Here is a 23,841-nt window from a genome sequence, read left to right on the forward strand (position 1 = left end):
GGGCGGGGCGGAGCGCGCGCGGGGGCGCGGACGCGGGGGCGCGCGGCGCCGCTCCCTGCTTCCCCTGCGAGGCTCCGTCTCAGCGGCTCCGGCTCCGGCTCCGGCTCCGGCGGCCCCGGGCGGGCCGCACCATGCCCCGCGGCGGAGGAGGCGGAGGAGGAGGCGGGAGCGAGAGCGGACTCGGCATCGGGCCTCCGGGGAGGCGCTAAGCGGGCTCCGGGGCCATGGGGGACGGAGAGGCCGCGGCCCGGCCCGGCCCCGGCCCCGAGTCCGAGCCCAGCCCCGCGGGGCCCTGAGCGCCGAGCGCAGCCGGTGAGGATGCGGGGAGGGGCCCCGAGCGCCGACCCACCCCCTCTGACCCAGCCTGGAGAGGCCCGCCGGGCCCTGAGCGCCGAGCCCACCCCACTCGATCCCCCTCCACACACACCTGTACAGCCCAGAGGTGGCCCGAGCACCGAGCCCACCCACCCCGCTGTGACCCAGCTCCACGGGGCCCTGAGCGCCGAGCCCACCCTCCTCTGACCCAGCCCCGCGGGGCCCTGAGCGCCAGCTTGCCCAACCTCTGCTGACCTGCGGGGTCCCGAGTGTTGAGCCTACACCTCCCCGTGTTCTCTTTGACCCGAGCTCACACCCCCCCTGGGTCTGTCAGACCCTTCCCCTTCTAGCCCTACTGGACCCTGAAGGCTTAAGCCCACACCTGCTCTGGTCTTCTACTGACCCATCCCAAACAGCAGATCAGGAGCCTCAAAAGGAGCAGTTGGGGAATTGGGGAAGACCCCCTCCCCCATCCGGTCTCACAGTTTGGGGGAGTCCTAGCCTCCCCTTCCAGAATCCTCCCTCCCCCAGCAGCCCCAACCTGCTTTGGCCTTCTCTTTGTCCCTAATTCTCCCAGGCTGCCCTCAGGCCTCACTTAGACTTTTCCCTCTTTCAGTCCTTTCTTCCTTTCTCATTCCTCCCCTTCCCTCCAGATTTCCCTGCTTCCTTTCATCCTTCCCTCCCCTTTATTCCTCCTCTTCTTCCTTTCCTGGTCCAGAGTCTCTCCTTGCCAGTCTCTGCCTCCAGCACCTGCCAACCTTGGAGCTTTGAGTTTGTTGTGATCTGAACTCAGCCGCCATGTGCTTGAATTGGGGCCTTGTTTGGCTGAGAGAACATGGAAGCAGTTGGGTTGGCTGGGCTGGCTTGGGTCTGAGCCTCTGGAGCTGGGGAAAGGAGATAGGTGGGTGCTGTTGCTTCTTGGTGTCTGTGAGTCCTTGTGTCCCACAGAAGGAAACAGTTGCTCTGCCCTGCACGTAAGGGGACAGCTGCTGCTGGGCAGTGCCACCTGTGACCCACCAGAACCAGCTATGGCTACCTTTCTTCTATTGAAAGAGTCCAGCTGCCTCCTCTTCCTTCCTTCCTGAGACCCTGGGCGTGCCCACTGTCTGCAGTCCCCAGGGCCCTTTTTGGCGTCTCTCTCAGAACCAGGGGTGCCTGGCAGCTTCTGTCTTTCTCAGCTTCAGGGTGGGGTCCCAGATCCTTCCCAGCAGGACAAGAACTCCAGCCACGGCATGAGAGAAGAGGCTGTGAAATTCTCTAGGCTTGCCTTTCCAACTCCAGGGTCTTCTTCACTCCCTCCCAGCTTTGTGCCTTTGGGAGTTTGGGAAGGGACTGGTCTAGCCCAGCTCACTACCCTTCTCAGGGGGCTTGGATTCAGGCCCCAGGGAGAGGTCCTTCTGTGGGGGCTGAGGGTGAGAACTTGTGGCTCCCCCAGACCATCAGTAGTGGAGTTTGCCCAGGCAGTGCAGGCATTGGGGTCCCAGCTGGGGTTGCCTGCTGCCAGGGTGGAGCCAGCTGGCTGTTTATTGGCAGGGCCGGCAGGACCAATGCCCAGGCCAGGCCGGGCAGCCAGAAGATGAGCAGGCTGCTGGGGGGGACCCTGGAGCGGATCTGCAAGGCCGTGCTGCTCCTTTGTCTGCTGCACTTCCTCATCGCAGTCATCCTCTACTTTGATGTCTATGCCCAGCACCTCGACTTCTTCAGTCGCTTCAGTGCCCACGGCCGCCGAACTGCTGCTCACTCGCCGCACCCTGCCACAGGCGTTGGCGCCAACTGCTCCCGACCCAACGGCACAGCCCCCAGCTCAGAGGCTCCTAGCCCCCGGCTGGACGCCAACCACTCTGTTACCATGGTGCCCCTGCCTCCGTGCCCTGACATGCCACCTGGCTTAGGTGAGCCGCCTTGCAGGGCATGGGGGGCCAGTTCTGTGTGTGCAGGTCATAGGGAGGTCATAGGGGCTTCAGTCCCCTGGCGGCTTTCCTTATAAGAGACCCCTCCCTTCCCCTAGTGGGCCGGCTGCTGATTGAGTTTAGCTCACCCATGCCAATGGATCGGGTCCAGCAGGAGAACCCTGGTGTCCAAGGGGGGGGCCGCTACGCCCCTCCCGACTGTGCCCCTCGGCAAACTGTGGCCATCATCATTCCCTTCCGCCACCGGGAGCACCACCTTCGATACTGGCTGCACTACCTGCATCCCATCCTGCGGCGGCAGCGGCTGCGGTACGGCATCTACGTCATCAGCCAGGTGTGCACAGCCAGCTGGAGGCTGGGGGCAGGGACTGGGGAGCAGGTTAGGTGTCCAGCTCAGCCCTCCCAGAGCCTTAAATGGCTAAAGCTGGAGCCCCCACAGGAGCTGGCCTGGGCTGCGCAGTACCCCCATGCTGCTCAGGGTACACCTGCCTTCACCGTGATCGCATCTGTCCACGCCCACACCCAGGCTTTCACCCAGCTGCTTGCTCATCTGGACAACTGGCTTTCCTGCTTGTTTTTAAGTTTTAGGGCAGGTTGGGTGTTGCCAGTTCTCCCTTGTAACCCAGAATATGCTACTGTTGGGCACAGAGCATACTCCCTGATTTGTGGTTAATTAGCAGTGTGGTCTGATGGGAGGCCCCTCCTTCCTATTTGGAGTTAGAAGGCCTAGTTTGGGGGCCTGGCTTTGCGGTCTGTTCCTTGCTTGGATCCTGGGCCAGCTGCTCTTTCTCTTTGGACTTCACTTTGCTTTTTAAAGAAATGAGGACCCTGGACCTGAGGACTAACTGAGATGTGGGGCAGCCTGTGGCCTGTCCAGCCAGGGCAGGTCATGCTGTTTTCTGCTCTTCCTGACCTCAGAGTCAGGCTCAGTGGCAGTGGTGACTCCCACCCTGTCTCTCTGTGTTCTTGGGGCCAGCCCCTCCCAGGAGCCCTTCCTGATGTGACTCAGTAGAATTGAGTTTCTTGAGAGCAGGGCCTGTCCATGTCCCCAGTGACCAGCCAGTGCCTGGCATGGATAGGTGTTCCTTGAATTGTCTGCTGACCTTGGAGGATGCTTTCCCTCCTCTTTCTTATTTTCAGGGATATGGAGGAAGAGAGTTGTCTTGTGAGGTCATCAGAAGATGGGACCTGGCCTAGGGCTCCTGGGCTTGGGCATGGGGCTGGGTGTGTCTGCTGGGGAGCGGTCCAGTGACTGTCTTGTATTCCTTGCTCCTGTGTGCCTTCCCCCTCCCCCAGCATGGTGAGGACACATTTAACCGGGCCAAGCTCCTCAACGTTGGCTTCTTAGAGGCACTGAAGGAAGACCCTGCCTATGACTGCTTCATCTTTAGTGATGTGGACCTTGTGCCCATGGATGACCGCAACCTCTACCGCTGTGGGGAGCAACCTCGCCACTTCGCCATTGCCATGGACAAGTTCGGCTTCCGGTGAGCCAGGCTCCTCTGCTTCCTCAGGGCTGGGGAGTGGGGTGGGGTGGGCCCCTTCCCTGCCATTGTCCTAGAAGCTCATGGTTCTTTCAGGATGAGGGGTGGGTGGAGCCTTTGGGCTGCTGGACTGAGCCCATTTGCTCTTGACTCTCTGCAGACTTCCCTATGCCGGTTACTTTGGGGGTGTATCAGGTCTGAGCAAGGCCCAGTTCCTGAAAATCAATGGCTTCCCCAATGAGTACTGGGGCTGGGGGGGTGAGGACGACGACATCTTCAACCGGTGAGGCTGGGGCTTGTGTTGTGCCAAGAGGGTGAAGTGGGGTGGGTAGGGACTGACCTCAAGAGTCAGCTAGGCTAGGGGATGGTAATAGGGATAGTCATGGGATGCTGGGCTCAGGGCTCACTAGGCTATGGGGTGGGGAAGAGGGATGGGGAGGTATCTGTAGGGGCAAGGGCAGGGGCCTGGGCAGTTAAGGGGTTAATTGGGCCCACATCTTTGCTCCTGACTCAGAGATCTTTACTCAGCCTAAGTCCCACCCCCCTCCATCTCCCCTAGGATTTCCCTTTCAGGGATGAAGGTCTCCCGCCCAGACATCCGCATCGGCCGATACCGAATGATCAAGCATGATCGGGACAAGCATAATGAGCCCAACCCCCAGAGGTGACCCCTGACCCCCCACCCCCACATGGCCCCTGACCCTCCCCCCCCCCATCCTCACGTGGTATGTCCTCTTAGTGCCTTCAGACAGCCTGAGGCACAGTTAAGAATAAAGACCTCAGTAGTTCTTAAGAAAACCATTTTTATAATTTAAGTCTATGTTTAGAGATTAGATTCAGTTTTTCTTGAACACCTGTGCCCAAGCCTTTTCTGGGCACTGTGAGGAATGTGCAGGGAGTCCCACCAGCCCCAGGCATACCCAGCAAGAGGGTGGACTTCTGTCTGGGGAGAAGCAGAGGCCTCTACCTTAGAGACACTTCAAATTCAGTCACTCCAGGAAGGGGAGGTCCTGGCCCAGAGCAGTCAGGGCAGACTCCCTGGAAGAGGTGGGACCTAACAGAAGGCCATCTTAAGACAAGTGAGAGAGCACACCATGAGCCAGAGCCTGGTACATTGCAGACGAGCAGGCCCCTGGCAGTTGAGCTGGAGAAAAGGTGTGGTGGGAGAGGAGACCGGAAAGACAGGTTGGCTCTTGAGCTTGAGTGTGAGCTCATCAGATCTGGGCTCTAGGGTGACTTGAAGCATGGATGGGGGCCAGTGACTTTTGAAGTAATCCAGGAGTGAGGGAAAGACTCATCAGGCTTTGGTGCTAGACTAGAGAGAGGGAAGAAAGGAAGAGAAGATGATCTGCTGGTGGGTGGTGGGTGGTGTGTGATCTGTGCTCTATGCTGAGTGAGCTGTAGGGGAAGGTCTGGTCTGCTTCATAAACGAACAGGATACAAGGTACTGAGGAGGGTTAGGGTGCCAGGGGACTGAGGGGGCTGGGGAAGCCACAATAGGGAGGTAGCCCCTGAAGTGAGTTAGGACTGGGGAGACAGGGGGGACAGCACAGGCTAGATAGAGAGAGGGAGGAGTCTGGCTTGGTTGGAGTAATGGGTCATGGAGAGTGAGACAAATTTTGGGGGCCAGGTGAAGGTGGTCTCCAAAACCTGGGAGCTGGGACTCAGGGACATGACTGGCTTCTGTGTGTGAGCTTTAGAGCAGGAGCTGATAGTACACTGAGGAAGAGAACAGTACCAAAGGAGGTGATGAGGTAGTGGGTGACAGGCCCTGTACTGCACACAGGGAATCCAAAGGCAAGTGAATCCATCCCTGTCCTCAGAGATTGCCATTTTAGGCAGGAGAAACATTAGGGACAGAGACATTAAAGTACAAAGTTGAGTAAATGGAAAGTAATTGGGCTGAGATGGAAGGAATTCAGTGGTGCCATGAATAGGGGGAGGAGGAAGGGCATCCTACACATGGGGTTGGCCATTGCAAAGGCCCAGAGATGGGAGATGGGAGGTTATGTCCAAGGAACAAGGAAGCCAGATTGCTGGGCCTGGAAGTACAAAGTACAGAGGCTGGGATGGTAGAAAGGGGCCAGGTTAGGCCAGCAGAGCCAGCCTCAGGTGAGAGCCCCAGGTGTGAGGTGACAAAGCCTGCATCTGGGGGGAGGCCGAGTCAGAGAGAAGGAGCAGTGGAGAGGCGTTACAAAGGTAGAACGGAGGGACTTTGACAACAGCTTTGTTATGGGAGGGAGTGAGGCACTGATGACGTAAAACAGGGAAGGTCATGAAGTTCTCCAGCTCCTTCCACGGGGGTAGCTCTCATTGACCTCTGACCTAGGTCTGCTTGGCAGCTCTCCCCATTCCTCCTGATTCTGCCCTCTAGTGCCAAGCAGGAGCCAGGCTCATAGAACTGCAGGGGACCTCTGAGGGGGAAACTGAGACCCAGGGAAATGATCTGCCTAGAGTCACTTAGGTAATGAATAGGTAGCAAGATTCGAACCTAGGTCCTCTGACTTCACAGCTTGTCCTCTTCGTGCTTTGCCACACTGCCCCTGTCATCCGTTCCCACTCTTGTGCCTGGTGACCCCTAAGTCTTCTCATCTCAGAGGCATCTCCTGCCACTTCTTAGAAAGAATCCTTCTGCAGCATCCCAAGCAGTCACCTGCTTTCATGGAAGACTTCCTCCAGATCATTTGTAAGGAATGACAAATCATACAGGGCTGAGTACAGGTGCCTGGGGCTTCACTGGAGACCCTCTTGCCAAACTGACACGGAACTCAGAATTCCAGTCAGGTGGGTACTGGTAGCCAACTGGTCCAATGCATACCTGCACAGGAATCCTACTATTCCACACCTGGCAGGTGGTTAGTCAGTCTGCTTAAAGACCAGTGACAGGGAGCCCACCATTTCCCAAAGAAGCTCACATGACTGCGGCAGCTCAGATTGTAGGGAAGTCTTTATCGATGTCACATCTGAATATGCTCCTGCTCGTGCCCTCTGGGATGAAGCAGAGCCAGGCTGAGTCCTTCTGTACTTAACTTGGACACTTGACCTACAGGATCCATGCCCTCATCAGTACATGTGTCCTATAGTGGTATAGATTGCAGCCCAGACCTGCCTGCCTATTCAGGTGACTTCTGCCCACGGTTCCCTGCTCCACCCAAAATCCGGGGGCTCCTTTTGCCTCTGTCAGTGCCAAGTTGGCCATCAGGTCTCTTTTACTCTCACTACATGAACAGCCTGTGGATCTTGACTCCATTTCCTTATCTGGGACACTGGCTTTTGTCCTTTCCATCACCTTTGGAGTGGTCCTTTACTCAGCTCTTAAGGCTGTGGCCCTTTGTGACTCTCCACCTCGATACTCTGTCAGCTGAATGTCGATGCTACAACACGAGCCATTCAGCAGCGCAGTCTGCCGGCCCCCTCCTGTCCCAAGTCAGTGGCCTGCTGGAAGAACTGTGTGGGCCATCCATCTTGTGGCCTGGTAGAAGAGCTGGACTAGACTTCTTGGTCTTTCCCTGCCTCCGGAGTGATGTCAGCTCTCCATTTGGAGGGTTTGCAGTGTTCTGGGCCTTGCTTCTGCTGGCCTGATGTCATTGGCAGCAGCCTGAGCTTCCCTTTGGACTGCTTTCCTTCCTGATGAGGCCCAGCCTCCGTTGTCCTATGTCATGTCCTGCTTGGGATCCAGAATCGGAGTGGAGGTTGTCCTGTTCCCTCTTTTAAGGAGCAGTGTGTCATTTTAATGAGGGACACTCCTGGTGGGAGCAGAATCTTTAGGGCTGTGTTCTGCTATACTGAACCCAAGGCTTTTTCTCCTTGGAAAGTCTCCAAGGAAGAAGTACAATAGGATCTTGTTTCTCCAAACCCTTCGGTCAGTCAGGTGACTGCTAGGATCCAGGTGTATTGCTTGGGAGAGAGAAACTTTCTGATGCCTTCTTCTGGCTTCATTAAGGATGTATATGCTTGGCCACAGTCTCAGAACCTGTCCTGGGCGTGTCCTCTCCATGGCCTATTTCTGGTAATGATAAGGCCCCAGTTTCCAGGGCGCCAGGATACTCTTCCCTTTTCAATGCATTGAAACCAGATCCCTTGAGGACTTTGTGATCCTGTGGCTTTGGACCAGGCTTGGTCTGACCCACTGCAGTGTCTTTCCTCAGTGCCATTTCCCCTTGACAATCACAGAACTTGAGAGCCAGGTGGGCCCTCAGTGGTCAAGTTTGTCCAATGCATACCTGAAAAATAATCCCTTCTAGGACATCTCTGCTTGCACTCCTGCAAGGATGGGGAGCTTGCCACCTCCTGGGGCAGCCCGTCCCACTCGGATGCTAGGATTGATGGACAGGAAGTCTTTCCCAACATTAGGCCTAGACTGGTTTTTCGGTAGCTTCCTCCCATTGCTCCTGGTCCAGCCCTCTGAGGCCAAGGCCTTTCAAGGCCTGGACCTAGAAGATAGGAATTATAAGAATATCTAGTTCTTCAGCTGCTCCTACTTTGTCACTCCATCCACGCCCTCTGGTCTGCCAGTCATTGCTTTCTCATATTGTGCCTTTGAGCTCCATGTCTTGAATCCCAAATTTACAATGATCCCTATTCAGTTTCATTTTATTAGATTAAGACCCATGCTCTGGCCTGCCCAGCTTCTTTAGAGCCTGGCTGTCTTATCCACCACATAGCCTGCTGTCAGCCACAGATTGGATAAGCATGTCATCTATGGCTTTGTCACAGTCATCAGTAAAAAGTCCAAAAGCACAGCCCCAAACCAGGATCTCTGAGGGCACTCCCCTGGAGACTTCCTACCAAATGGACACACCACCACACATGATTCCTTTTCTTCTTTGGCCATGCATCCAGTTGAGAATCTGTCTGATTGCATTCTTCGATGGCCCCTGGCTTTCCCACGGTAGCATGAGATACTTCAGACAGTTGACTCAGATCTAGGTAAATAGAGCTCTCAATCAACCAGCCTTTATTCAAGTGCATCCTATGTTCCAAACGGTGCTGAGCACTGGGGATGCACCAAGAAGCAAAAAAACAGTCCTTGTCCTCCAGGAGCTCACAATTGCATGAGGTGTAATATCTATAATCTCTACCCCATTCTCTTGGCTACCTGCCTATTAACTTTGCTGAAGACGGGCCCAAGAGTAGCCAGGCACAACTTGCTCTTGGAAGCAGTGCCCCTTTTGGTGATCCCTGCTTTCTATATTGACTGCCTCCCAACTATCTCCTTAATAATAGGTTCTAGAATTTTGCCTGGAATTGATGTCGAGCTCCTGGCTTATAGACTGAGGATTCTATTCTCTTCCTCCCCCTTTTTAAAAAAATGGAAATTTTCTAGACATTACAGATGGTGGCCCAGCCATCCCACCTGCCAATTTGTTTTTTTTTCAGGGCCTGAAGATGTATTTCATTCATCTTGGCCAGGGACCTGAAATTCCCCCAGAGCCGCTGGGTACTTATCCTGCTAGTGATACATGTTGGGTGTTAGCTTCCTGTTGGCCACATTTATTCTATTACTTCCAAGTGTGAAATTGGTAGAGAAAATAGAATGAAAACTGATCCATTCCTTCTTTTCTCTATTGCATGTTCCCCTCTGAGCAGTGGTCTCATCCATTCTCTGAACCTTCTCTTTCCCCACATTGACTCTAAAGCTGTTAGCTTTGGTCACTCTTAGCTCTTCTTGCCAGCCTCTGCCTTAGAGGTTCATCTTGTCATCTCATGTTGCTGCCTCCTGGCTTCCATCTATTGTACTTAACCTTTTAAAACAGAAGTTGGTTGGTGAGTTCCCTGTGTGTCCTCATCTGCCTCTTCAGCAAACTCCCATTTTTTTTTCTTTTTGGGAAGTGGGGGCAGTTAGATGGTGCAGTGCATCAAGCGCAGGACTTGGGAGTTAGAAAGAGCTGAGTCCAAATCTTGCCACAAACATTTTCTAGCTTTGTGATCCTGGGAAAGTCACTTGATCTCTCAACCTCAGTTTCCTTACTTGTAAAATGAGTATAATAACATCTACCTTACAGTGTTACGGAGATCAAATGAGAGTACTTTGCAAACCTTAAAGTGCTGTGTAAATTCTAGCTATTGTTACTGTTACTTTGTTACTTTGTTTCCAGAGAATTTCTTTCTTGAAAGTTTCTTATCTTTTCTCAGTTGACTTCTGGGTAATTTTGGTTTCTGGGGCCCCACTTATCCTTCTTCTGAGTCCTTGAAATCTATTCTGCCAAACGTAGGTAGCCTGACTGGTTAGATATGCTTGGTGTCCCTCTCCTCTACTACAAATTTTAAGATGAGGTGGCTACTTCTCCCTAAAAAGACCCTGTTGCTTTTTGTCTTTCTGCTCCAGTTGATCTTCATTCACATATTCCGTCCCATACTTCCCCTCTGCTTCCTGCATTTTCTCACAGTGTGTTCCATTTTTTGCCAGTCTTTTTCCTTTTGAAGAAGGAATCTTGGCCCCAAACCACCACAGAGGTCTGGTAGATCTGGAGTTAGGAGGACCTGAGTTTGAATCTTGTCTTAGACTCTTACTACCTGTATAACCCTAGGCAAGTCATTAACCACTCTATGTCTGAATTTCTACATCTGTAAAATAGGGCTAGGACTGTTGTATCATGTGAGATAACAAATGTAAATCACTTTGCTGCTGAAATGTGAGATACTATTGTTCCAGCAATCTCTTAATGCCTATTCTGAAGGCAAGTGTGCTTGCCAGCCAGCGTTAGGGACTTGAGGTCTGTGGACCTCTCCATCTTCTGGTGTTTTTCTTCTCTCCACTTTTATGCCCTTGGGATGACTTTGCTTAACTGAGTCTCTTGCCAGACTTTCTTTAAACATTTTTCTCTCCGCTACTTCTGGTGTTTATTAGTTCAACTTCTTTAGGAAATATTTTTAATCAGTGTCAATATCTGTTCATTTGTCAACAGTGTATTTTAATCAGTCAGATTGGAGTCATTTTTGTTGATTGTATTTTTGTCCCATTTGTATTCTTCATGTTTTGTATTAGCTCTGGTCTTTGGGCTAAACTGGGGTGTGGGGGAAGGATTCTTCAGTCTTGAGGCCACATGTCATCTTCCAGGTCCTTGGGTGTGGCCTTTTGACTGAGTCCAAGTTGTACAGAACAAATTCTTTTATGAAGGGGATTTGTTCTGTGAAGTTTGAATTCAGTCAAAGGGTCACACTTGAGACATACAGGGCCACATGTGACTTCGAGGATGCGGGATCTCCATCCCTGTGCTAAGCTGTACTCAGACAGCTGACTTAGGAATGACTCCAACTTCAGTAATGAGTTTTTTTTTCTCAACATAAAATTTTGATAGGAGACTCTGACTTGAAGAGAGTTCTTGTGGACCTCCACATCCGCTCCGAGGTGTCTTTTTTCTAGCCAAGTGTGTGACTCTATATTTATCCTCATTCTTTCTAGGTCTTTTTGGTTCCCTAGTCTGTCATCTTGTTAACTCTTCTCAGCTCTGCCTCCTCTGTGAATCTGTTAATTATGTCATATGTGCCTTCACACATGTCACTGATAAATAGACTGAACCAGGGAAGGGCAGAGGACAGTGTTCTGGGGCATTCTGCAGTTATTCTGGTCATTCATCCAGTTCTGAATTACCTGCAACTTCTTCCACCTAAGTCCCTTCATCTTGACCATATGCGTATGGTGGGAAGCCTTGGTTCAAAAAGGACAGACCACACCAGAAATAGTGGGGAGGTGGGAAGGGAAATCAGAGGTGGAGCCCCATCCCAGGACGCTCAGCTCCTGCTTCAAGATCTGTTTTCTTGATGCAGATAATCAAGGTTGTCAAATAAGATGATCTTTGTTATCTTTCCAGGCATCCCATGTCTTTTTGATTTATGAAACACTTCTTTTTCATATGAGAATCACTGAATCAATTTAATCTATGCTTGGTGACTTGAATTCATTGAGCGTAACTGGATCCTCCCTTGTCTCTTTTCCAAACTTTCCATTGATTCACTTCTGTTTAGTCTGTAGTAAATTCATGTCTTCTTATTCCTCCTTTGATCTCCACCTGCTTTAATGCCTGGATTCACTTCTGTAAACATTTCTTTTTACCAATACTTCCTGTTTTGACATCACTTCCTGACAGACCATCTCCCATCTTCCCATAAACAAGCCAGGTGAAGCCTCCCAAGGCAAAGGGGTCAAAGGAAGGTCCCTATCACTTCCCACATTGAACAGAAAGACAGCCTGTGTGGGGCATAATAAGAAGGCTCATCTTCACATTATGACTCCAGGCTCCCTCGATCTCCACGGTTCCTTCATCCTCCAGCAGCCTGGAGCCCCAGACTGTCCAGTCTGCCATTGTTCAGACCCCTGGATGCCAGACTTTGCCCCCTGTGCATCTGTGGGCAGCCAGCTAAAAGTCTATGTTTTTATGTTGCCCCCTTTTGGAAGTGGTCTCTGGCAGTCCTGATCCTCCCTTTCCACTGATGGCATTCTTCCTCACTTGGCATCTCAAAGGAGGAAACTGGCGCTCTCAGAGGTAAAGCATTTTGCCCAAGGTGGCGGACAGCCACGTTGGGCATCAGCTCCAGCTTCTGCCTCCAAACGCTGCATTCCTTCCACTGGGTTTTACTGCCTGGCTTAGGTGCACAGGCATGATGAGCTGATGATCTCGGATGTAGAATGCTTGGCATCTGCCCTGGTCCTTCCCCCTTGTCCTATTCAGGGTTCTGAGTCCTCCCTGCCCTCCTTCCTGCCCCTGCTCTCCAGAATCCTTCCCTGTCCTCCCTGCCCTCTGCCCTGCTGGAGGGGGTGGGCCAAGGCTGACCCTGAGCCCTCCTCCCAGGTTCACCAAGATCCAGAACACGAAGCTGACCATGAAGCGGGACGGCATTGGCTCTGTGCATTACCGCGTGCTCGAGGTGTCCAGGCAGCCGCTCTTCACCAACATCACCGTGGACATTGGCCGGGCCCCACCACGGCCGGCTCGAGGATGATGCACACTGCCCAGGAGCTCAGGGTGTCCATGGAGAGCAGGGGCAGGTGTGCCTGCTGGCCTGTGACTGACTGCTGAGGAGCTGCCCCACTGGCTGTGGGCATGAGGCCACCCTTCCCACGGTGGGGCTGGGCCAGGCAGGGCTGGCAGGGCGCGCCCTTATGCCTCTCCTGGTGCGGGACTCCAGACTGCTCACCTGGGTGGCTTAGCATTCATTGGTTGGTCTGTTTGTCCGTCTGTGTGAGTCAGAAGGCTTCTTCCTGTTTTCTGACCTGCTGGCTCAGGGACCTGGGCTTCCTCACCACTTCGGACTCCAGCAGGTGCCCCAGGGAGGGGGAGGGGATTGCTGCTTCCAGCCAGGCTGCCTGTTCTCCCCCCAGCACCTCAGGTTCTATAGAGGGGGGTGTTTTCTGGGGACACCAAGTCCAGGGGAGGCAGAGGTGACTCAGCACCACCTGGGGGGGAGTCTCCCACCTGCATTTTGCCCCCCCCCAGCCCAACTGGCCTCTGCCTCACTGTCAGGGGACCCCTTGTGGCCCCCAACCCCACCACTGCCTGGCTGGCCTTAGGCAAGTTCCTTAACCGTTCTGGGCCTCAGTTTCCTCATCTGTAAAATGAGGGGGTTGGACTATATGATCTTTGAGGTCCCTTCCCAGCTCTGAGATCGTGTCCCTACTTCACCTCTCTGTGCCTCAGTTTCCCCATTAAAATCCCCAAATCCTTGAGAGGGGAGGAGCCAGCATCACTACCCCTGGGCCCTCTTGAGATGGAGGGCTCTCCCTGCCCTTGGCAAAGGGCCTGTGGAAGCAGAAGGAGGTAGAGTCTAGAAAGGGATGAGCCCAGGCTCAGGCCCTCACTACCAGCTTTGGGGCCCTCAGACTCAGGGCCCTTGGAGAGCTGGGCTGTTGTGTCCATCTGAGGTGGCGGACTTGCATGGGTCAGGGGCTGGGCAGGGCAACCGATGACAAAAGCTAGGCCCTTGATAGGGTAGGGGACCCTCCCTCCCCTGCTTGGGGATCTTTGTATATCACACGGAAATTGGTTTGAGTGCTTTAGTAAAAAACCTGAAGAGAATTAGGGCTGAGCCTAAGCTGTTTTCATACTGTGGCCTCTGCATGCCTTTTCATGGGGGGAAGGGAAGTGGGAGAACTCCTCATTGCTAGAAGGGGATGGAGGTGGGGCAGTGAGAACCGAGGGAGATCCTCCCACACACACTAGGGAAAGAAGCCTCATTTACCCCTTGTGGAAGGAAGGGAAGCAGGAAACTGCTCCAGCTTGGACAAAGGGGCAGCCCTGGGGTTCTGTGATCCCAGAAGGAAGGGTAGCGCCCTCAGGGCTTGGCAAGAGCTCCCCTTTATTCTCTGCAATTTCTATTGTGTGCAAAGCCTCCCCCTTACTGGAGGTATCAGGGCTTCCAGGCTGGGAGGGCCCTTGGGTGGAGTGGAGCTGTCAAGGGGAATCCTTGTTCAACCCTTTGGGCTTAGGGCCTTGGCACGCTCTGAGGGTCTCTGACAGAAAAGCCCAGCCCTCATCAGTCTTGAAATGAAGTAGGGTTCTGAAGACCAGCAATGACAGGCGTGTGGACTTGGCCAGGTTCTGCCCAGCTGGGGGGAGGGGGCGGCTTTGAGGCAGAGATGGCCTGAGGGCCTGTCCAGGATAACTCACCTGGGTGGCCACAGCAACTCTCATAATCTGCATGTACCATGAAATCCTGGACCTTTGAGTCACCTGAGTATGAGTTGTTGATACAAGGTTAAAATGAGACTGCCCCTACATGCCCCCCAGGAGGATCACCCATGAGCACAAGTGAGTAAGGCCAAAGTGATTAAGGGGGGCAGATGTTGACCCCTGAAGGAGACCCTTGGAGTACACAGCCTGAGACTCTGTTTCATTTCTTAGAACATCCCATTCTTTGTGGGTTCACCAGTGGAACTATCTATCTAGCCTTTTTTAAACCATTTGAAATCTGTCCTCCCAGAATCTAGAGTGTGTGTCATGTCACTCCCACCCCACAGCCAGTGCCTGGCTGCTTTGTGAGGCTACATCCAGAATGGAATTTACTTGAGTGACTGACTCATCCACCTTCCAAAAATGGGGGAAGATCCTCAGAGTTGGTCTGGAGTCTGGTGATAACTAAAGCTCCACCTTTGTACCAGTCTGGCAAGCTGCTTCCCAGACTTGTCATCCATTTCCTCTGTCTGTCCTGGAGGTCTGTAGTATCTTCCCGTTAAAAAAAAAAAAAAGTCGTGTCTTTCTTCATCTACTGTCCAGGGCTTTCCACCTTTAGTTCTTAGATATCCTCATGTGGGCATTCTTACTATGCAAAGCTATGAAGCCATATTTTCCTTGGAGTAGGGTCTTTAGTTCTTCCTGATTTTTCCCCCCATACATTGTATAGATTGAATGCCCATTCCCTCCACCCTCCAAAAGAATTCCTGCTCTGGACTTACGCAAAGACTTTATTCATGGGGGAGGGGACCCTCTGACACCCCTCCCCCCAAGAAATAAGTTAGACATTTTTCTTTGACTTGTATACCCACTCTGGAATAGAACTCCAGCTTAGGTACAGCTCCTGTCTAGGACCTTCCCCAAAGGAATTAGCAGCTTCCCTGTTAGAAATAAATATGACAGCCAATTCGATATGTAATAGGTATTGAGGACAGTTATGTTTCTTCTATCACAAAAGATGGATTTAAATACAAGAAGCTCAAAAGTACGTTAACCAATATTTAAAACATAGGGTATTGTTCACCACACCTGTCTCCTGGGTCTTCATCTAGGTCATTTGCCCTAACTGTAGGTGTCCCTGGGCCCTCTTGTCTCTGTATATTGTGCCACTTGGTGATCTCATTAGCTCCCATGATTCTAAAAGCTATTTATCTAGCCTTAACCTCTCTGCTCACCTACCTGGTAGTTTGATGGTCAAATGCTGAGGCAGGAGTCTGGAAGACCTGGCGAGTGAATCCCTCTCACTTCATCTCTGCCTCCATTTCCTCAACTGTAAAATGGCATTAGGCCTGCTTTTTCCTTCCTCCCTCCCTCCTTCCCTTCTTCCTTCCTTCCTTCCTTTCTTCCTTCCTTCCTTCCTTCCTTCCTTCCTTCCTTCCTTCCTTCCTTCCTTCCTTCCTTCCTTCCTTCCTTCCTTCCATCTCCAGTTGCCTATTGGGTATCTCACACTGGATGTCCCAAAAACTGAATGTTTCCAAAATAGAACTCATTCTCTCCCCACCCCCAACCCAGCTCCACTCCAAGCTTAGTAATTTCACCTTCCTTCCTATTGACACTCTTTGGTTAATCTCACCCCATATATGGAATCAGTTCACAAATCTTGCCTTTTCTACTTACACCATACTTCTTATAAATGTCCTCTTCTCTCCTCTGCCACCCCACTGGTTCAGGCCCATATCACCTCACTCCTGGCCTGTAACAAGAGCTTCCTGACTGATCTCCCTGCTTCTAGATTTTCCTTATGCCACATGGTTCTCTATCCACCTGCCAAAGTTCAGTCTGACGGTATCATCCCTCTGACTCAGTCAACTCCAGTGACTCCCTATTACCTCCAGTATCAGACATAAAATCCTTTGGCTTTCATAACCTGACCCTCTCCTACCATTCCAAGTCCCTCCATGCACTCTGCGCTCCATTAACTCTGGCCTTCAAGTTGTCCCTCATTTCCCACCTCCACGCCTTTGTCCTGGCTGGGAATGTTTTCCCTCTTCATCACCGACTTCAGTTTTGCCCCTCTTCTTTCAAGGCTCCTTCCTCATCATGATGCCCGGGCTTCTCGGGCGCCTCTCGCAGACTGCCCTGGATTTCTTTTACATTCAGTCCGTCTCTGCTTCTCTGGGGACAGGCGGTGTCTCTCGTGACTGCCTGGATCTCCGCCTCTAACTGAACCCTCCAGCTCGTGTGCCTCTTCCAGAGCTCGGCGAGGACTGGCCCCTTTAAGGGGGAGGAGCCATACACTCTTGGGGACGGGGCCTTCATGTGATCGCTGCTGTCGTGACCATGGTTACGGCGTGTCTCCAACGCAGGGGGCGGGCTCATATCCCCGAGGCGCCCGCTCCCCTGACGCCCGGCCCGGCCCGGTGAGTCAGATCCGCGACCCACAGACCCTGCAGCTTCAAGGGGGAGGCTGCATGGGGTCCGGGAGCTGGAGAGTCTCCCCTAGAACCCTGCCCCGTGACCTGTGATGTGTGGGGAGGGGCCTTGAGATGGATGGGGGCAGGGCTTGGCCCGCAGGTGGGGGCTGTGTGGATATGGGGCGGGGCCTATATTTAAGGAGGGCCAGGATGTGGGCGTGGTCTATCATCGGGGCGTGGCCTATGGCATGCTTGGTGAACAGCCCTCCCCTCTCCCTGAGCCCCTTGCGTGCGAGTGGAAGTGGGCGGGGTGGCAAGGGGTGAAATGTGAGGGCGGGGCTTCACAAGGGGCGGGGACTTGTGCTGGCGAGGTTAGCCTGCCCCCTCCCGTCGGGCCCCGCCCCTTACGGGAGCCACCTGCCCGGCAGGGCGGGGCAGGGGGCGGGGCCCCACCATGTTCCAGGTGCCCCCATCCCTGTGGGGGCTGGTAGAGGAGCATGTTCAGCCTCCCGAGCGGGCAGAGGTGAAGAGGATCCTGGGTGAGGCTGCGGTGGACCTAAGCCTGGAGCTGCGGACTGAGGTGAGGGGGGCGGGGTCATAGCGAGGGGTGGGACCCTTCGGCCTTCCCAGCCCCGCCCTAGCCCCGCCCCTTCCTCCTTTAACTGGCAGGTGGAAATCCTGAAGGCCCTCCTGGAGGAGGAGCGAAAAGTGGTCCATGCTCTTGGCCACGCCCCCCGCCCCACCCCTTTCTCGCTGCTGGCCCCGGCCCCGCCGATGCGGGACCTGGTGCGGAGGGAGCTGAGGCAGCTACTGTGCGGCCTTCAGCACAAGGCGGCGCTGGAGGGCAGGTAGGAGGCCGGATTCCCTTGCCCCCGCCGAGGGTACCCCTGTTGCCGAACCCCAGACACCCCCGGGATCAGTCCCAGCACACCTCTAAAGACCCTTTCCAGCACCCCTGGGGACAGCCCCCAAGGTGAGCCACTCCTCACCGGGGGTCCTCCTCCCACCTGGGGTACTCTCACCTTCAGGGTCCCCTCCCCATAGGGGTCCCTCCCCATCGGGGTTCCCTCCCCATCGGGGTTCCCTCCCCATCGGGGTCCCCTCCCCTTCTCCCTCCCTGGGGCCGAGGCCCCCAGCCCTCAGGTGCAGCCCTCCAGGGACACGGCCAAGGCTTGGGCCCGCTACAGCCCCCGAGTGCTTCGCTTTGCCCTTGGAGACCCCAGGGACAGCGTAGAGGATGAGCTGGAGGCCAGGCTGCCGGGGTCCCGCGGCCTCAGGTACAGCTATCTTTGCCCGGGGGTCTTCCTTGTCTAGGGTGCCGGACTAGGCTGTATTAGGGGGTAGTGGGGGACAGGGAAAGGATGGTTGGGGAATGGGCGGGGAGATGACAGGCCTCCCTGAGTCCAGGAGCCTCTCTCTTGACTGAGAAACAGCAGCCAGGACCTCAGTGCAATCAAGGATTGCCTCAACGTGGCCAACATCGACCAGGTCATCCAGCATCTCCGGTAAGGGCCTGAGAGCCCAGCAGGGGAGAGGGTCTCTGACCCAGGGAAAGCCAAAAAAAAAGTTTAAAGTCAAAGTCAGTCAGTGAAGGCTCTGGGTTTTCAGAGAAATCAGGTGAGCGTGAAACCAGATGAGCAAAAGCCAAAGCCTGGGGGCTGAATAGGCATCTGAGAGAAGGAGCACAGGTGCCCTTGGCCAGGGTTGGGCCAAGGCTTTGAATGCCAGGCTAAGAAGAGTATATTTGATCCTAGGATCAGGAGGGAGCTCCTGATGGTTGGGGATATGATCAGATCTGGATTTTAGGGAAATTACTTTGGCAGCTGAGTAGGGGGTGAGTTGGAGAAGGGGAGCTCTAGAGGTTCGAGAGACCAGTAAGGAAGCTGCTGTTGTAGCAGGAGGGAGAGCTGATGGGGCCTGAACTGGGGGGCAGTTGGTATGGGTGCAGAGGACAGAGGGGAGAGATGGTCACAGAGGTAGAAAGGACAAAAATTAGTGCTTGAGACACATGTGGAATGAGGACTTTGGAGGAGGTGGGGATGGCTCTGAGGTTTGAAATCCAGGGGACATAGGCACCAGGCAGAGGGGGCAGATTCAGTAGGACATAGGGATGAGCTTAGCATTGGTGGGAAAGCCTGGTAGAGATGGAGGCCCTGGGTCAGGGTAAGAAGCAGATACCTGGACCTAGGGCTGAGGACAGTCTGGGGGGGCAGTCCTTGGGCCACAGTTTTGCTGTAGCTATGACCCCTGACCCCTCTGGCCATGCCCCAGGACCCTCCTGAAAGAGGAGTGCCACGCTCTGGAGAGAGAGATCAAAGCCCTGCAGGTGAGCCCCTCCCCCCTACACAGCTTGGGGGGTTCATCCCTGCTCCTGGATTCAGCCCCAGAGGGCCTTGGTGTGTGGCTACCTGCATCCCCAGGCTGGTGGTCATCTTGTGCCTTTCCCCTATGGAACTAGGAGAGTCAGTGGGCACCCCATGGAGGCCCTGCCTTTGGGCCTTGTGTGTGAACCTCCATTGGCTCTGGAGACACCACTTCCCTGCCTTCCAAAGATGTCTCGGCCTGCCTTCCTTGAACTCTGGGACCCCTCTGTGACAGGCCAGGGTGGGCTGGAGAGAGGGGTTGGGGAGGCCAGCCCCTGAGCCATGCAGGGCTCTGAGCGCTGACTCTGTGGGCACTGTAGCTCTGCCTGGAGGACGTGCACGCGGCAGAATCCTCTCTGATGATGGTGGAGCCCACTCTGGCAGGTGGGAATTTGGAGCCCCCTTCTGTGGTATGGGGGAGCAAGGGAGGACCCTGTGCCCCCAAGCCAGCCTAGTGCTCTTCTCCCCAGAACTCAAAGAGCAGAGGAAAGCCATGACACAGGACCTGCTGGGGCCCCCGACACGCCTCAGCCCTTGTCCCAGCTTGCAAGGGGACAAGGGCCAAGATACAGGCTGGTAAGGGCTGGGCAGGTACAGGCCTGGGCTGGACCTTTGGGGAGGGCAGCTGGGCAGGGGCTGGAAGAGGCACAGCTGACCTCTCGTCTCCTAGGCAGAGGATGCTCGCCAGCAAGGGCCAGGACCTGCCTTTTTCTGGGCAGCAGCCCCAGGAGTCCCAGAGATGTGGCCTGCTGCCAGCCCTTCCCCCTAGGCCTCCTCTGTCACCTGCCTCAGGCACCTCCTACCGCCAGAGCCGCTGGGGCCGCCGCCGCCTTCAGTGCCATCCCCATGAAGGGCCATTGACCAGTGCAGGGCCTCACGCGGGCACTGCCTCCTGACGGCTGGGGAATAAAGGCCTCCATGCTCAGGCGAGAGCCATGTGTGTCTACATGTCTGTATCTCCACTGTGCTCACCCCAGTCTGCTCCAGAGCCTGGGTCCAGGGCTCTGAGCAGACCCAGAAATCCTGCCCACCTCCCCCTGCAGAGGGGGAAAAACAACAGCAGCTCAAAGTCAGGAATAAAAATTTCATTAAACCCTAGCAGTGCACCGGCCAGTGTGGGCCAGGGCTGAGCCCAGCCCTCATGGCCATAGGAAATTAGAGGAGACACATACAGCAGAGGGACCAAGGACAGGGCCAGTGTGCAGGCCAAGGAAGACAGTAGACTTGGCAGGCTGGACAGGGCAGTGGGGCCCTGCAGCCCCAGACAGGCCTGTTTGGCACCATCACCTGACACTTTCCTGTGCACCCCTAGGGTGGAGCCTTCCACAGCCCACACCCCAAGGGGCTCTGGACCAGGGTGTAGGATAGGGGGTCAGGGAAAAAAACAGTCCCCAGAGGCCCAAGAGCAGCGGGACAAGCCTGGAAGACACACTGGGCCTGGAGCGGGGGTGGGGGAGCAACCACAAATACACAGGGTTTGGACACAAAAAGAAGCCCACAGATGTTGTGCCCTCTGCATACCACACAAGCTAATGCTAAAGGGGCAGCGGCCGGATGCACAGGTAACACTGCTGGACTCCCGCTGCCTGGAGATGGGTCAGGAGGGCCAGGGGGAGGCATCCTCCTGAAGTCAAAGAGGGGCATCCCCCCCACCTTCTTCCCTCCATCTCTCAACCCTACTTCAGCAGGTAGAGAGCTGAAACCAGCTTAGGACGTCACATTTCATCTTCGGGGACGGAGTTTGGCATCCTTGGGAAGGGGGTGTGCCAGGTCTAGCCGGGCACCATCTGAGACCCAGGATGATAGCCAGCTGCATGCTGGGCACAGGAAGGTTGCACCCCTCCTGGCCCTCAGAGCACCTCTCCTTTCTAGTGGGGGTTAAGAGAGCAGCGGAAAACATGAAGGGGGTCAGTCCCACAAGGCCAGACAGGCCCCAGATTTGGGGTTTTGCCTTTCCTGGGTACTGAAGGGCAAGTTCTGGTCTCCAGGTGATGCTCAATGGCCTCTGAGGTCCTTCCCAACTCTTCTAGGCCAAAAGCTTGCCCAGAATCCAGGATCCCAGGTGACGGGGGCTCAAGTGCTCCTGTTCACCCAACAGCAGCATACCCCTCTTCTTCCCCACTGACACCCCAACCCCACCCTTCCACTGGCCATTTTCAACCTAGGCCCCTCATCCCTTGGTGTGTGGACAGATTTAGGGTGGAGGGAGAGAGTTGGTCCCTGACCTTTGCCCCCTCCTGGTCCTGGCACAGAAAAGGGACTTGTCATGTAAACACTGGGGGAAGGGGCATGGGGAGACACAGGATGAGAGACTCAAAGGGCACAGGGGTTAGCAGTGGTGGTGGTGGCAGCTGGCAGGGTTCTCACTGCCTCCTGCCTGGGGTAGTCTCTGGAGAGTGGGGAGGGAAGGGTTTGGATGGGGTCAGTCCCCTGTAGCAGTGCTTATATCCGGGAGTCCTGGGGGTGGGCAGAGCCATTGCTGCCCCGGAGCAAGTTGTGGGCCTTGTCTGGGTGCAAGGGCTGAACCTCCAACCCATCCTCGGGGGAGACGCCTGTAGCAGGGGCATAGCGACCCGTCCGGTGCTCAGGGAGGGCCGGACCCCAGTCCCTGCTCGGTGTCGTGGCATTTTTCAAACGCTGAATGAGAGAAAGTGGGAAAGGGGGACAGGCCAGAGAGGGGTCAGAATAGTGTCCCTGCTCCCCTCCCTGCCTCCGCCCCCTCTGATCCCTGTCCAGCCCCCGTTCATCCTGACTCACCTGTAGAAAAGTGTCCCCATCCACGCGGCAAAGCTGGAACAGGGCATAGAGGGGAATGCAGATGACCGAGGAGAGGGCCATGAGGAAGCCAATGGCCACCGCCCAGCCTGGGTACTGGTACTGGTTATAGGTGATCGGGCGATACTGAATCACCGTGAAGATGAGGATGAACTGTAGAATGGGGCAAGGAGAAAGTGGGCCGTGAGGACCCAGAAGGTTCTGGGCCAGGTTCTCACTGGATCCTGTCCTCCCTGCCATGATTCCCATGGATCCAGCCAAGGCCAACAATGCCCAAGGGACTAGACCCTGCCCTGCCCTGGGCATGAGTGTGCGTACACAAATGTATGCATTGGGGGGAGGGAGAGGCCATGGCCATTCCACCAACCACTGCCACCAAACAGCCCAAAGAGGAACAACTGGGGCTGACAGAGGGGATGGTGCCACTAATATGATGTCATCTGCAGGAAAACTGCAAATATACAAATGGGGACTGCGGTCAGCCGGTGGCACCAAGTGAGAAGGAATCCTTTGGGGGAAGGGCTAAGTTTCCTCTTTTCATCATCCTTGTCAAATCCAGTCTTGACTTGAAGACCTCCAGGAATGGGGAGCTCCCTACCTTCTGAGGCATCCCATTCACCTTGGGACAGTGTTCACTGTTAAGAAGTTTTTTCTTACATTGAGCCAAAATCCTCCTCTATAATTTCGACATATTGCCTCAGGTTCATGTCACCAGGAGAGTTAGTTCAAGAACCGGGGACTTTGGGCCTTGAGAGGTGAAGGGGCTGGGGGTGGGGTGGGGTGGGGTGGGGTTGGGGAGAGAGAGAATGCCTTAAGGTACTGAAGGGCTGCTGGAACAAAAGGGGAGCAGACTGGTTCTGCTTGGCTCTAAAAAGCAGAATCTGGAGCAGATAGGTTGGTAGGTAGGGACGCTGCAGAGGCAAACTTAGGGGCGATGTCACTAAAAACTTCCACCCAGAGTTGTCCCAGATCAGAAAGGGCTGCCTTGGGAGATGGTAGGAAAGACTTCAAACAGGATGATAAGACTGGACACCTGTGGGCCGAGGGTTGGAGGAGGGATTCTTTTTCAGGGGTGGATTGTTCTAGAAGGCCGCTTGAGTCCTTTTGGCTCCATACATCTCTTTCAGTGATCACGTAAGAATATTGTAGAGGTCCGGGCTGGATGACCTCTGAGGTTCTGTGACGCTGCCTCCTGGGACAGATACCTCCATTACACAACAATTATTCACACAGGGAGGCAGCTCCTTGAGTCTTCTCTTTTCCAAGGTAAATTTCTCCAGTTCCTTCGATGACTGTCAAGCAAGGATCTCAGTCTTCGGCTCTCTGACTGCCCTTCTCTGGAAGCTTGTCAATGTCTCACCCAGAACTGACCCCAGCCTTCCTTCCAGATGGGCTCAGACCCAGGCCAAGGACAGTGGCATGGCATCTCCTTGTGCCACCACCTCTCTGTGAAAGACCTGGGGTCATGTGAGCTTTTTGGAATGTACTGTGCAAATGTGGCTTATATTAAGCGTGGAGCCCCCTTAAACTCATAGACCTTTTTCACCCAAACTGCTGTCTGGCCACACATGGCCCACCCTGCCTCCTGTACCTGTGGACTTACTTCCCCATTTTACATTTTACCTTGTTAGATTGGGCTGATCATTCTAGTACATAAAGATCTTTTGCGATCCTGACTTTTGTCCCATTTATAATGGTCTCAAAGCCCTCAGTACTTAACAAACTGAGCTGGTCCCTATAATGGAATTTAGGAAGGCTGGCACACAGGTGGAAAGAGCCTCCTCTGTGTAGCAGTTGGCAATTTCCTCCCTCAGATTTTCCATATCAAAGGTGACAAATGTTGAAGAGATGAGGCAGCCAGATGCCAACCACATGGGAGTGAGGAAGGAAGAGATACTGTCCCATCATATGTTCTGGCAAGACTTTCTGAGGAGATGAATGTAGAGCTGTGCACCTCCCAAGCTGTTCTG

The 23,841-nt window shown here is 54.4% G+C and overlaps 3 protein-coding genes and 1 long non-coding RNA gene across 10 annotated transcripts in view; 2 read left to right on the forward strand and 2 right to left on the reverse strand.

The window, feature by feature from the left end:
* Positions 1-27: 27 nt before the first annotated feature.
* Positions 28-13,725, forward strand: B4GALT2 (beta-1,4-galactosyltransferase 2). The gene is made up of 7 exons (XM_072649177.1): positions 28-312; positions 1,849-2,207; positions 2,324-2,559; positions 3,522-3,712; positions 3,870-3,992; positions 4,269-4,373; positions 12,502-13,725. The coding sequence occupies exons 2-7, from the start codon at positions 1,892-1,894 to the stop codon at positions 12,650-12,652; spliced, it is 1,122 nt and encodes a 373-aa protein (XP_072505278.1). The 5' UTR covers positions 28-312; positions 1,849-1,891; the 3' UTR covers positions 12,653-13,725.
* LOC140530027 (uncharacterized) lies at positions 13,589-16,534 on the reverse strand. Its single transcript, XR_011975774.1, has 3 exons — positions 16,331-16,534; positions 15,559-15,649; positions 13,589-14,379 (listed from the first exon to the last, which is right to left on the reverse strand). It is a non-coding gene; the product is annotated as an uncharacterized lncRNA (long non-coding RNA).
* A 110-nt stretch (positions 16,535-16,644) lies between these two features.
* CCDC24 (coiled-coil domain containing 24) lies at positions 16,645-20,028 on the forward strand. Of its 5 annotated transcripts, none has more exons than XM_072649179.1 (9): positions 16,645-16,739; positions 17,162-17,313; positions 17,403-17,581; positions 17,891-18,010; positions 18,170-18,238; positions 19,005-19,059; positions 19,417-19,480; positions 19,567-19,672; positions 19,767-20,028. In XM_072649179.1, the coding sequence occupies exons 2-9, from the start codon at positions 17,188-17,190 to the stop codon at positions 19,990-19,992; spliced, it is 945 nt and encodes a 314-aa protein (XP_072505280.1). In that variant the 5' UTR covers positions 16,645-16,739; positions 17,162-17,187; the 3' UTR covers positions 19,993-20,028. The 5 variants fall into 5 exon arrangements, with proteins under 5 accessions (XP_072505280.1, XP_072505281.1, XP_072505279.1 ...); XM_072649178.1 differs by having other exon boundaries at positions 16,646-16,739; positions 18,167-18,238; XM_072649180.1 differs by lacking the exon at positions 18,170-18,238.
* A 138-nt stretch (positions 20,029-20,166) lies between these two features.
* The window catches only part of SLC6A9 (solute carrier family 6 member 9), a 51,680-nt gene continuing 48,005 nt past the window's right edge, over positions 20,167-23,841 (reverse strand). For all 3 annotated transcript variants that reach the window (XM_072649174.1, XM_072649172.1, XM_072649173.1), the window contains 2 exons: positions 21,854-22,024; positions 20,167-21,733 (listed from right to left, as the gene is read on the reverse strand). In XM_072649174.1, coding sequence (XP_072505275.1) covers positions 21,539-21,733; positions 21,854-22,024 — 366 coding nt within the window. In that variant the 3' untranslated portion in view covers positions 20,167-21,538. The remainder of the gene's footprint in view (positions 21,734-21,853; positions 22,025-23,841) is intronic.

This window comes from Notamacropus eugenii, chromosome 2, assembly GCF_028372415.1.
Source record: "Notamacropus eugenii isolate mMacEug1 chromosome 2, mMacEug1.pri_v2, whole genome shotgun sequence".
NCBI lineage: Eukaryota > Metazoa > Chordata > Mammalia > Diprotodontia > Macropodidae > Notamacropus > Notamacropus eugenii.

Bases quoted from the DNA above. Each gene is read 5' to 3' on its own strand.
- B4GALT2 (XM_072649177.1), top strand. From the start codon at position 1,892: ATGAGCAGGCTGCTGGGGGGGACCCTGGAGCGGATCTGCAAGGCCGTG. The intron at 3,713-3,869 runs GTGAGCCAGGCT...GACTCTCTGCAG, and splicing joins ATGGACAAGTTCGGCTTCCG to ACTTCCCTATGCCGGTTACT. The intron at 4,374-12,501 runs GTGACCCCTGAC...CCCTCCTCCCAG, and splicing joins AATGAGCCCAACCCCCAGAG to GTTCACCAAGATCCAGAACA.
- CCDC24 (XM_072649178.1), top strand. From the start codon at position 17,188: ATGTTCCAGGTGCCCCCATCCCTGTGGGGGCTGGTAGAGGAGCATGTT. The intron at 18,011-18,166 runs GTACAGCTATCT...ACTGAGAAACAG, and splicing joins CCGGGGTCCCGCGGCCTCAG to CAGCCAGGACCTCAGTGCAA. The intron at 19,673-19,766 runs GTAAGGGCTGGG...CTCGTCTCCTAG, and splicing joins AAGGGCCAAGATACAGGCTG to GCAGAGGATGCTCGCCAGCA.